This window comes from Eriocheir sinensis, chromosome 3 (genome assembly GCF_024679095.1).
Source record: "Eriocheir sinensis breed Jianghai 21 chromosome 3, ASM2467909v1, whole genome shotgun sequence".
Lineage (NCBI taxonomy): Eukaryota > Metazoa > Arthropoda > Malacostraca > Decapoda > Varunidae > Eriocheir > Eriocheir sinensis.
In genome coordinates, this window is record NC_066511.1 from 19,761,922 (window position 1) to 19,774,359 (window position 12,438).

General features: G+C 39.3%; 1 protein-coding gene across 24 annotated transcripts in view; it reads left to right on the forward strand.

Annotated features, from left to right (window-relative positions):
- The window catches only part of LOC127006152 (kinesin light chain-like), a 125,123-nt gene that overhangs the window by 75,953 nt on the left and 36,732 nt on the right, over positions 1-12,438 (forward strand). For 21 of the 24 annotated variants that reach the window (XR_007759248.1, XM_050875741.1, XM_050875778.1 and 18 more), the window contains one exon: positions 7,172-7,297. The exons of the other annotated variants lie outside the window; for them this stretch is intronic. Coding sequence is in view for 20 of the 21 variants with exons in the window: in XM_050875741.1 (XP_050731698.1) it covers positions 7,172-7,297 (126 nt within the window). In the remaining variant the exon portion in view is untranslated. The remainder of the gene's footprint in view (positions 1-7,171; positions 7,298-12,438) is intronic. 24 annotated transcript variants of the gene reach the window in all.

Genomic DNA, 12,438 nt, shown 5'->3' on the forward strand with positions numbered 1-12,438 from the left:
CTCCCTACTTTACCTTTTCAGGACTCAATGGGATATAATGATGTCAAAATTGTGTGCATCCCAGGACCAGACCTGACATTTATCTTTATCCAATCTCTTCCACATTGAAATATGACCTATCTACTCTAATTAGCTTCTTTGTTCCTCTTTCAAGGCCAATTTCTCAACTTGAATGACCTGGGATTGGTGCTCATTGTGTCATTCAAATACTATATTTCAGAGATCAGAGAAGGCAGACTTGAGCCTAAATAAATGGTTGAATGACAAGAGGAGTTGGGATGTTATGCCTGACAAATCCACTTCTTTATGCTAAACTCTCCTCTTGTCCCTCACATTATTTATAACTGCCCTGGCTGTGACTTATCCTTTAATCTATTCTGGTGTCATGCACAACTATTTTTCAGTAACTTCTTTTTGTAAATTTCAATGTATCATTAATTTTTCTTTGTACAAAAAAGAGATTGATGAACAGATATATGCCTGTTATACTTCCCACACCCAAATTTCTGTTAGTCAGTGTACTTGTGCTGCTTTGGTTTGCCCTCTTACTAATGTAAATAAGATGGACAAATAAACAACCATAGTGACTACATCACACAGGGAAGCTTTACTTCCTTGTCCTACACTTATTTGAGAATTAGGTTATCTTTTAGTCTTTCAAGTAACATGCTGAGCCGCTTCTTTACAAAAGTTTTCCGAAAAGGTTTGAAAGGACATGTGAAGCCACTTATAGTGGCATGTTTACATTTGATGGGCTTGTTTGCATGGTTAATGATGATCCTGAAGGTGATTCTTAAAAAGAGATTCCATGGTCATCCCCTCAAGGGGAATTTGCAGAAGTAACTCATGATCAGAACTATAGGCAAATAGATACACCAAATAATGAGACAATTTTATCAGCAAGTGAATAGAAGTTGGTTCCAAATTATGAAGTGTACTTTAATGTTGTCCTCTCAAAGGCTGGAACTGTAAATAACTTGCATTGGCAGTGAAAAAGATTGAAAGCATTTTTTCTTATGCATGCGTGTGTCTGTGTGTGTGATATATGTTTGTTCCCCATAAGAGCATACCAGTGAACTCCATACATGTCTGACCTATGCAAATTGTGGCATGAAACTTCCTTGTTTGAAATGATCTGTAGTGAAATTTTGCTCTTTATGCTGCTTTGTTCACTCAGAAGTGACTCTCAACATGTGTGACTCTCTAAGTATGGCAGAACAGCACATTTTGATATATCAGTATCAACATTCTTTATAGCGAGGAGGGTGTGTCCAAAAATTTATATAGCACACTACTGTATAACAAAGTTTGCCTGTGCATGTGTGTGTGTGTGTGTGTGTGTGTGTGTGTATATATATATATATATATATATATATATATATATATATATATATATATATATATATATATATATATATATATATATATATATATATATATATATATATATATATATATATATATATATATATATATATATATATATATATATATATATATATATATATATATATATATATATATATATATATATATATATATATATATATATATATATATATATATATATATATATATATATGCACAGTAGAGCCCCACTTAGCACGAGATCAATTAGCGCGAGCCACCATCTACCAAGAAAAGAATTAATTAGCACGAAAGCCTCAGTTAGCACGAGCAGCCACCATGACTGAATTTTGAAAATTGCGCCAAGCCACCATGATGCGCGGCACAAGCCGCCATGATGCACGGCACAAGCCACCATGATGCGCGGCACAAGCCACCATGATGTGCGGCACAAGCCGCCATGATGCGCGGCAAAACACGCCATGATGCGCAGCAAAACACGCCATGATGCGCGGCACAAGCCGCGAGAGCCCTTACTTTAGCAGACGCCGCCATGTTGATACAGGGCAAGTGCATTGTTTACGTTTTGGATGTGGATACGGGCAACTGACCTTGGCCATGTGTGACGCACACCCGGAAAATTTGGATTTGCCGGTTGTCCAAGTGTGACACTGCCTTAGGGCAGTGAGGCACCCGGAAAATTTGGATTTGCCGTTTGTCCAAGTGTGACACTGCCTTAAGGCAGTGAAGCCGCTGACCGAGTGAGCGCCGGCAATGACGTCATTGGACTCCCAGCGAATCACAAGCGTGTTTTCAGAGCTCAGCCAATTGTAGGGTTTTATTTTATTTATTTATTTATTTATTTATTTATTTATTTATTTATTTATTTTATTTATTTTTTTTTTTAATTAACAAACCCAAAAGTCAGACCCACGTGTGCACCAAATATTTTTTTTTCATATTGCTTACTTTATTCAATTAACGCGAATTCAGTTAGCACGACCGCGTTCATCCACCTAATTCTCGTGCTAAATGGGGCTCTACTGTATATATATATATATATATATATATATATATATATATATATATATATATATATATATATATATATATATATATATATATATACATATATATATCATCTCGAGTTTCATGGTATCTGAGTTTCGCAATCCTTGAGTTTCGAGCTTAGTCCTAAAATCTTACCATCCCAACTTCCACACATTATCGGCCTGAGTTTCACGCTGCTTTGATATGTACAGGTCACATCTACCTACTGTCGGCATCGCGCATTCTGCCTTAGACTCACTCAGTTGGATGACCTTGCTGACAGCCGCCACCTTTCTATGCTAGTAAACACAAAGCTTTCATTTCGTCGTAGCTAGAGGTGCACTAATGCAGAGAGGTCACTGATTGGGTGAGCGGCATCAATGACATCATCGGACTTACAGCGAATCATAAGCGTGACACGGGGCTTTGCCAATGGTGGCCCGTAGCAGGGTGCCAGCAGACCGACTATTGACTGGCATCAGCCGAGCCGAACAAGTCATTCTGTCAGCGAGGACTGATGTGTCTCTGACTTATTTAGTTGTTTGCTTTACATTTACGACATGGTATCTCTGCTTTTTGATGTCTTGTTATCTATGAATATGCTTAAGGGGAAAAAAAGAAAATGAGCAGATTCAGACAGGAAGAAAGGAAAGAAAAATATTGGACAGATGCAGACAGGACTGAAGGACGGAAGGGAGGAATGAGGGAAAGTTAAGATTGTCTTGCTATATCAGCTGAACACTTCAGATATTAAGGAAGGGAAGATAAGAAAAACAGACAGGATGAGAAGGGTAGAGACACGCTAACCCTCGTTGACAGAGCCGACGATCTGTTGGCTCCCTCTTCATAGGCTGTCACCTGACAAAGGTCCATGGTCCCTCTATGGAGGGACAAAATCTAGAGATGGTTGGATGAGAAGGAGGTAGGAAGATGAATAAAAAGGAAGGAAGGACAGAAGGGAGGAGGAAGGAGGACTGGTAGTTTTGGCCGGCGGGTTGCTGGGAAAATGTATCATACTGCTCTTACTTCTCATAACTCTGAAAGAGTGAATATTTCCATATTTCATTAAGGAATTGGCTTCTCCTACTCACAAAATTATATTTCATGTTGAAAAGCACAATTTATGAACAAATTCTTACTACGTGAGCTCTCATGTCGTCCAAATAGTCGCATAGCAGCCATGCCTACTGTGTGTATATGTGCACCCAATTGGTGTCCTGTGGTGAGGGCATGGCTGTTCGATGCTTGGTGAGGGAGGCAGCAATACAAAAAAGGCCAGGTTGTCTGGGCAGTGCCGCCAATATACCATTTTTCCCATAAGAACATGTATTCCTATGACACGAATTACTACTACACGAGCTCGCGTATCGCCCATATAGTCATTTAGATTTTTTTGTTTTTTTTTTTTTTTTTTTTTTTACAGCAAAGGAGACAGTTCAAGGGCACACAAAAAACAAACATTAATAAAAAAAAAGCCTGCTACTCACTGCACCTTAAAAGAATCCAAAGAGGTGGCCGAAAGATAGGTCAGTTTCGGGAGGAGAGGTGTCCTGATACCCTCCTCTTGAAAGAGTTTAAGTCGTAGGCAGGAGGAAATACAGATGAAGGAAGAGTGTTCCAGAGTTTACCAGCGTGAGGGATGAAAGAGTGAAGATGCTGGTTAACTCTTGCATAAGGGGTTTGGACAGTATAGGGATGAGCATGAGTAGAAAGTCGAGTGCAGCGGGGCCGCGGTAGGGGAAGGGCATGCAGTTAGCAAGTTCAGAAGAGCAGTCAGCGTGGAAATATCGATAGAAGATAGAAAGCGAGGAAAAATTGCGGATGAATTTAAGAGGTAGAAGACTATCATTATTATGAGGAGATCTTATTAGACGAAGAAACTTAGACTACACTCTGTCCAGAAGAGCTGTGTGTGGAGCCCCCACACATGAGATGCATACTCCATACGAGGGGACAAGGCCCCTGTATATGGACAGCAACTGTGCAGGGGAGAAGAACTGGCGGAGACGGTACAGAACGCCCAGCCTCGAGGAAGCTGATTTAGTAAGAGATGAGATATGAAGTTTCCAGTTGAGATTTTGAGTTAAGGATAGACCGAGAATGTTTAGTGTTGAGGAAGGTGATAGCTGGGTGTTGTCAAAGAATAGTGGATAGTTGTTTGGAAGATTGTGTCGAGTGGATAGGTGGAGAAACTGTGTTTTTGAGGCGTTGAAGGACACCAGGTTCTTCTTGCCCCAATCGGAAATAATAGTAAGGTCTGAGGCTGAGCGTTCTGCAGTCTCCAGCCTTGAGTCGTTAAGTTCCTGAAGTGTGGGTCTTCTATTAAAAGAAGTTGAATAATGCAGAGTGGAATCATCGGCGTAGGAATGGATAGGAAAGTTCGTTTTGGAAAGAAGATCATCAATGAACAACAGAAAAAGAGTGGGAGATAGGACAGAACCCTGTGGGACACCACTGTTAATAGATTTAGGGGAAGAACAGTGACCGTCTACCACGGCAGAAATAGAACGGTCAGAGAGGAAACTGGAGATAAAGGTACAGAGAGAAGGATAGAAACCGTAGGAGGGTAGTTTAGAAAGCAAAGATTTGTGCCAGACCCTATCAAAAGCTTTTGATATGTCCAGCGCAATAGCAAAAGTTTCACCTAAACGGCTAAGAGAGGATGACCAAGAGTCAGTTAAGAAGGCTAGGAGATCACCAGTAGAACGCCCCTTGCGGAACCCATACTGGCGATCAGATAGAAGGTCAGAAGTGGAAAGGTGCTTTTGAATCTTCCGGTTAAGGATTGATTCAAAAGCTTTAGATAGACAAGAAAGTAAAGCAATAGGACGGTAGTTTGAGGGATTGGAGCGGTCACCCTTCTTAGGTAGAGGCTGTATGAAGGCATACTTCCAGCAAGAAGGAAAGGTAGATGTTGACAGGCAGAGGCGAAAGAGTTTGACCAGGCATGCCTACCATATTATTAGTAATACTGGCCTGATCGTAAATGTGAGCATTTGTAAGTTGCATATGTCTTAACTTGAGGACTATCTGTACTTGTTGTCAATATGAAGAACATGGAAGCAGGATGGAGGTGGGGTGGGAGGATGTATAGAAGTGCTGTGTTAACAAACAACGTCTCTATCTGTGGTGGGATGTTTGAATTGTCAACTCATTTCTTAACCAAGTATTACTAATATTAATGGCCTGGTCGTAAGGTCAAGCAGTTGCAAGTCACATACATCATAACTCAAGGACTACCTGTATATATATATATATATATATATATATATATATATATATATATATAGATATATATATATATATATATATATATATATATATATATATATATATATATATATATATATATATATATATATATATATATATATATATATATATATATATATATATATATATATATATATATATATATATATATATATATATACAGTCACCTCTTGATTAACACGAGTTTATATTTAAGGAGATATGATTAACTAACGCGATATTCTTGATTTTACGCGCGTTTAATTGATGATGTCACGCACAATGACGTCATGCGCACCCACGCTACTTCTGGGTTGTGTTTGAGAGAGCGACTCGGGCCGTCCCGGGTGCCTGGACCACCCAAACCCCTCTATCAAACGCTTTTGTGCGCCTCTCAGTTGAGCCTTGTCGTTGCTATGGTAACGGCGTCTCACTGGCAGTAATATTGCATCCGCTGCTCTCTCTCTAGCTGTTCTGGCAGCAAAATGGCGTCCACTGATCTTCGTGATGACGTTTAAACAAGCATCACAAGCTGTTCTGGCCGACAAGCTCCTTGCAACAGAGGATGAAAAGGAAGCTGCAGTGGTTATGGTGGCACATAGAGGTGAAATGCAATGGAAGCACTTATATATGTTTGTTTGGGCCGCCATATTTGCTGATGACGTCATCACAGCACGGAGGCGCTCCACCTCTCCAAACTGGGCTGCAGTGGGCAGTCCGAGTTGGCAACTCGTGCTGTGGCGTCACGCATTTGAGAGGAACGTGTGTTTTTGTTGTTTCCGTGACCTGCTAATGTATTAATAATGTGTTTCTTTAAGGTTAGAGTAACACAATCCCCAAAATAGACACTTTCCCAGTGTCCAGGAACGTAACCCCCATATTACTATTGTTTCTTTTGGGGAAATTATGTTTAAATAACGCTATTTTAAATAACACGACATCTCCAGGAACGCAAGAGGTGACTGTATATATATATATATATATATATATATATATATATATATATATATATATATATATATATATATATTTATTTATTTATTTATTTCATCATTACATATAGTTTGGATGTGCACATACTTTTTGTGTGTGTGTTTGTTTATGTATGAGTGTGTGTGCGTGTTTGTGTTATATGCACACGCATGTGTCTGTGTGTGTGTGTGTGTGTGTGTGTGTGTGCGCGTGTGTGACCGCTATGTATTAGTTAGAGCACCAAACTCCACTTTATGTTAACTTTATGTGAGAATAAGCTGCATTGTGAACTGTGATGATGCATTATTACCCTGATTTCATGTTTTTGAGCACTAGAGCTCTAATTAATGATGAGAGTAAATTTTGTTAGATATATTTAAATGTAAAAAATTGAAAGAAAATGGTTACGTAAACTTCAATTAATCAACAGCATTTACTCTCGAGTGATTACTTAGTTGAAATGTATATGTTGCATGCTGCTCTGAACACTTATGGTCTAATTTGTCTGCCTGCGCGCATGTAACTGTGTGCGCGCCAATGGTTACCCCAGGCTGTGAATCTGGTCAAGGACGGGATGACCCCAGAGGGCAATCGGCGCCTTTCAGCATCAAGGGACAGGCTCCGCAGAGGGTCCCGGGAATCCCTCAACTCAACTGATTTTGATGCTGCCGAGGATGTAAGTAAACTCCCACACTCCTATACTCCAAACAAACGTACACTTACAAGAACATGAGATTTGAAAGTTATAAGACACCATCATTGCAGCTACAATCTGTAATACCAAATATTTTCTTATGTTGTCTGATTAATGTATGTCAAGGTTTATGCAGGAATTTGAATCAAGATTTCTGATATTTAAGTAAATGCTTCTGCCCAGAGTTCTCAGCTACTTTTCAAGTATTAATTAGCAAAGTTTTAGCTGTGGGGCTGTCACAGCTACTACTGCTCTTGTTAACTGGCAGTAGAGTCTTGTCCTGTTTCTGATATTGAGGGGTTAACATGAATGGCACCCATCATGAATAATGCCAGCTTACAAGGAAAGTGCACTCATTATATTAATATTAGCAAAAGTCTAATTATGCTTAATCAATGATTGAATATTGATTGCCTGTAAAATATGATTTTATGTGATTTAAACTGCAACCTATAAGGAAGTTGATTAAAAGCTAACAAAAGGGTTGGTCATATATATATATATATATATATATACATATATATATATATATATATATATATATATATATATATATATATATATATATATATATATATATATATATGCAGTAAACCTCAATATAACGGACTGATTGGGGGGAGATTAGTCCGTTAATGCCGAAAGTCCATTATAAGCACCGAAAATAAAATAATACGTAAAATAATACCGATAAACCTAAACTTTTTTTTTTTTTTTTTTTTTTTTTTGTGTGTGTGTGTGTGTGTGTGTGTGTGTGTTGTTGTCTGCACGTTGTCTATATAGCCGCACTTGGCGATGGACTGTGGGGCACTGAGGCCGCCAGGTTGGCAGTGGGGCCCTGTGGGGGAGCCGTATTGTTACGGGTATAGGTAAAATTGCTCCAATCTCGCACTGATAGGTGAAACTTTTTTTTTTTGGGGGGGGGGGGGGAGTTTTTGGGGTGTTATGAAATAATCTTATAACTGTTTCTGTCACAAATCATTAGACGATTGACTTTTCAATGCCTGTTGTATACCTGCCGCAGCCCACAACTGCGTCGCAAAATAACTCAGAGGTGATCAACTTGCTTACAGTTTCTACATTTCACTCACAAGTGGACAAACTAGAACAAAACCAGGCAAATTAATGTTTTTCCTGCCGTGTACCCCCCTAGTGCGCATTAAAGGTTGACAGGAGAGCGACTTATTTCTGTGAGGAGGTAATTCTCGTAACAACGTCCGGCAAATTGGACCACTCATGCCGCCGCTTCCAAATTTGACGCATTTTCACCGAAAACTTAATTTTTAATAAATTTTTTAAAGTTTATGATGCATTTTGCATCATCGTGTGCCAGGACCTTTTACCCTTGATGATGCAAAATGTGTCATTGTGCACGAGGGGCTTAAGGAACGTACTAGATTCGGGAAAGAAAGCGAGGCATCAAGAGTATACCTGGTATTTAGCAAGGAGCCGGAAGTAATAGAAAATCTTAAAGTAGATTGTCCAATAGCAAAGAGCAACCATGCGATTGTGGAATTTGAAGTAAAAGAAAAGAGAACGATTGACCGAAAAGAGGATCACAAAATTGGGAGAAGTAACTACTGTGAGGCAGATTTTGTTAGCATGATAACTTTTTTTGAAAATGCAAATTGGAGTGGGCTGTACAAAGCCAAGAGTACACAGGATAAGTGGGAAGAGTTTTTAAAACTATACAAGGAAGCTAAAAATAGATATCTCCCTAAAGTAACCAAAAAGGACAAAAGGACACCTCTCCTCCCAAAATTGACCTCTCTTTCGGCCACCTCTTTTGATTCTTTTTTAGGAGCAGTGAATAGTGGGCTTTTTTTTTTTTTTTTTTTTTTTTTTCCCTTGAGCTGTCTCCTTTGTTGTTTGGAGGAGGAGATGATGAAGAAAATAATAGTTACAATGATAAGGCCAAGGTTGGAGTATGCAGCAGTGGCCTGGTCTCCTCACGAAAAGAAGAACATAAGAAAGCTGGAAAGAGTGCAGAGAGTGACAATTAAGATGGTACTGGAACTTAGAGATTGGACTTATGAGGAGAGAATAGCAAGGGGCTCACAACCCTGGAGAGAAGAAGAGAAAGAGGAGAACTGATAGCAGTGTACAGGGTGGAGAGCGGAGTGGAGCATGTGGACAGAGAGGACCTGTGTGTGTGGAACGAGAGAGAAATGAGAGGACATGGAAAGAAGTTGAGGGCGACCACGTGTAGGCAAGATGTGAAAAAGTTTAGCTTCCCAAACAGAAGCATTGAGCTATGGAATAAGCTGGAGGAGGAAGTGGTTTGTGCAAGAAACATTCATGATTTTAAGGAAAAGTTGGACAAGAGCGGATATTGAGACGGGACAGCGTGAGCTTAGCTCTTTTCCCATATGTCACAACTAGGTAAACACACACACACACACATAAAGAAGTACAGTTTTCCATACCGTAATGTGGATACGTGGAATAGACTAGGCAAAGACATTGTTGAAGCGGGAAGTGTCCATAAAATGAAAGAAAAGTTGGACAATCTGAGCTTGAACTCAGGCCCTGTATACAACAAATAGGTGAATACACACACACTTAATAAACTATTGCAAAATTATAGTAATATGTGTTGTACAAGACATGGCCAAATTTTCAAGGCTATCAAGCTATCATCAATGTTTTTTTTTTTTTTTTTTTTTTTTTACCCAGTTGGTGGTGTTCCAAAAGCTCTTTCAGCTTTCAGCTGCCCGTTACCATATTCCTTTGGATATTGTATGACATCTTGCATAAATTTTATCCTGTTGCAGTATTTTATTTGCTTTGCTGTGGTGACTGCAGTAGAGTAGAGTCAAAGCATATATGGTAAAGCAAAACAAAGAGAAATTATAAGAAATGTGCTGCAGTGGCATAAGCTTCCTTCCATGTGCCATTGAAATATCACACTAGTACATGAGAGTGAACATCATTAATGTTGCCAAATGTGTTGATGAATGATGTCAGCAAGGACTATATGTAACCTTGGTGTGTCCACTCCCCTCATATTTTGAATTCACATTAGGTGCCTGTATAGTTTTATGCAAACAGTTTCTAAAAACATAAACTTGTTTATTATTCTATAAAAGAAGGGTACTTCTAGGGCAGGTAGGGGTTCCTAACCTGGGGTGCCTGCATCCCCAGGGGATGCTAGATGGAATTTCCAGGGATGCAACAAAGTCTGGCTTGTGAGGTTCATATAAAAATCAAAATAGGTCACTGTTTAGGCCCACTTCCCTTGTTTGAGGCACAAAAACAGTCCCTCCACCAAGTTTTTACCCCTTATGTGATGATGTAAGGTGCCCAATTGAGAATACCAATGGGTAAATCTCTGTATTGGCAGAGATGAAATATATGGAACCCATGACTAGCACATAGTATCACTCTGTGGTGCAGTGATTAGTGTGCCTGGCTACAAGTCTGTGGGCACAGGGTCAAGTCCAGGCAGTCAGCATGCAACCTCTCCAGCTGTTCATCCTCCCTTTCGGGCTGGTCGATAAACAGATACCTCAGGAAACCTTTGGAAGGTAAACTGTGGTAACTCGGATGTCACATCTGTCCTGTGTCTCAGGGTAGTGGATTGAACTGAAGAAAAATGGAATTAGAACATGTATGAGTGATAAGGATCAAAGTGATTGCATATTGTATATCAATACCTTGACATGTGGTGCAGTGATTAGTGTATCTAGCTACAAATCCGCAGGCTTAAGTTCGAATCCTGTCCCGGAGAGTCAGCATGCAGCCCACCCAGCTGTTCATCCTCCCTGTCAGGCTTGTCAGTAGATATGTGGGGAAACCTAGGGAAGGTAAACTGGTAATCCGGATGTCACACCAGCCCTGTGTCGAGGGGTACTGTGTTCTCGGGTTGCTACCAGTATTTACTTTGTTGAGAACTGTTACAATGTCATTGTCACTTATATTACCCCAGAAGGTGATATCCTCATCCTTTTTCAGTGTGCGGATTATAAGAGTGCATTCATTATTTTTGAGTAATAATTTTCAACAAAGTACAAGGGTTCAGCCTTGTTCATTTTGTGAATATATGCCATGATTACCCATTAGGGTTTCACCAGCAGCTTTTTCCCCACCTTTATTGAAATCATCCATGATAACATTAAAAAGAATAGGTCCTCTTCATAATTGATTGAACATCTTTGTAGTATTTATCAACATTCTAATCAGTATTGATTGATGTTGGGGCATACACTCAAATTGCCTTTTTCGTGTTGTCATTTAATTCAAATGTAACTGATGCCACTCGCTCATTTATGCAAAAAAAAAATTCAATCAAGATTTTTTCTAGGCCTATATGAATTAAAACTCCTACTGCATTGCAGCTTGCTGCCCTTGGGCTTGCTACTCCAGTAAAATGCATGACTGCTCTTAAGTACTTTTTGTTTCTTGCCAAGCCTTCTCACCTCATTGAGTCCTACAACATCCCATTTGATATGAGACTTCTGCCATGAATACTAACAAATCAGCTTCCATTCTCAAAGCCCATTTATTGTAAATGCAAAGGTTCAATAACCAGTGGTGGCCTGGTCCACAACCTTGAATATTATTTGCACCCTTTACTTCGGAGTGAACCTGATAGCCACTGTAACTAGACATTCCTTCACTGATGGGTACTATAGTCTGTATATATATATATATATATATATATATATATATATATATATATATATATATATATATATATATATATATATATATATATATATATATATATATATATATATACCCTCAAGTTTCGCGCTTGCTTCATTCCGAAGGTATAGTGCTAAACTCGAGGATCGCGAAACTCAAGGTATTGAAATCCATGAAAAAGCGCTTATTGGTTCCGACCAGTGGAAAGAAAAAATACTTTTTTTTTTTCGACTTTACTCCCTTGTTATCACAATTTTTTTGACTTTACTCCCTCAAAATACGTACCATGGTAATAGGCAGCAAATGGGAAGTGAGAACAGGTTGTTTTGAAGCCGCAGTTGAAGGCGGCTGCCTTACAATATTGGCTGGCAGTTCTGAGAACACATTTGTGATCCATGTGGTGTCGTCTGCTAAAATAAGGGTGGTCGCTAGCTGTTACCCGTGGTACAGTTGGACAGACCTATAGCTTCTGGTAG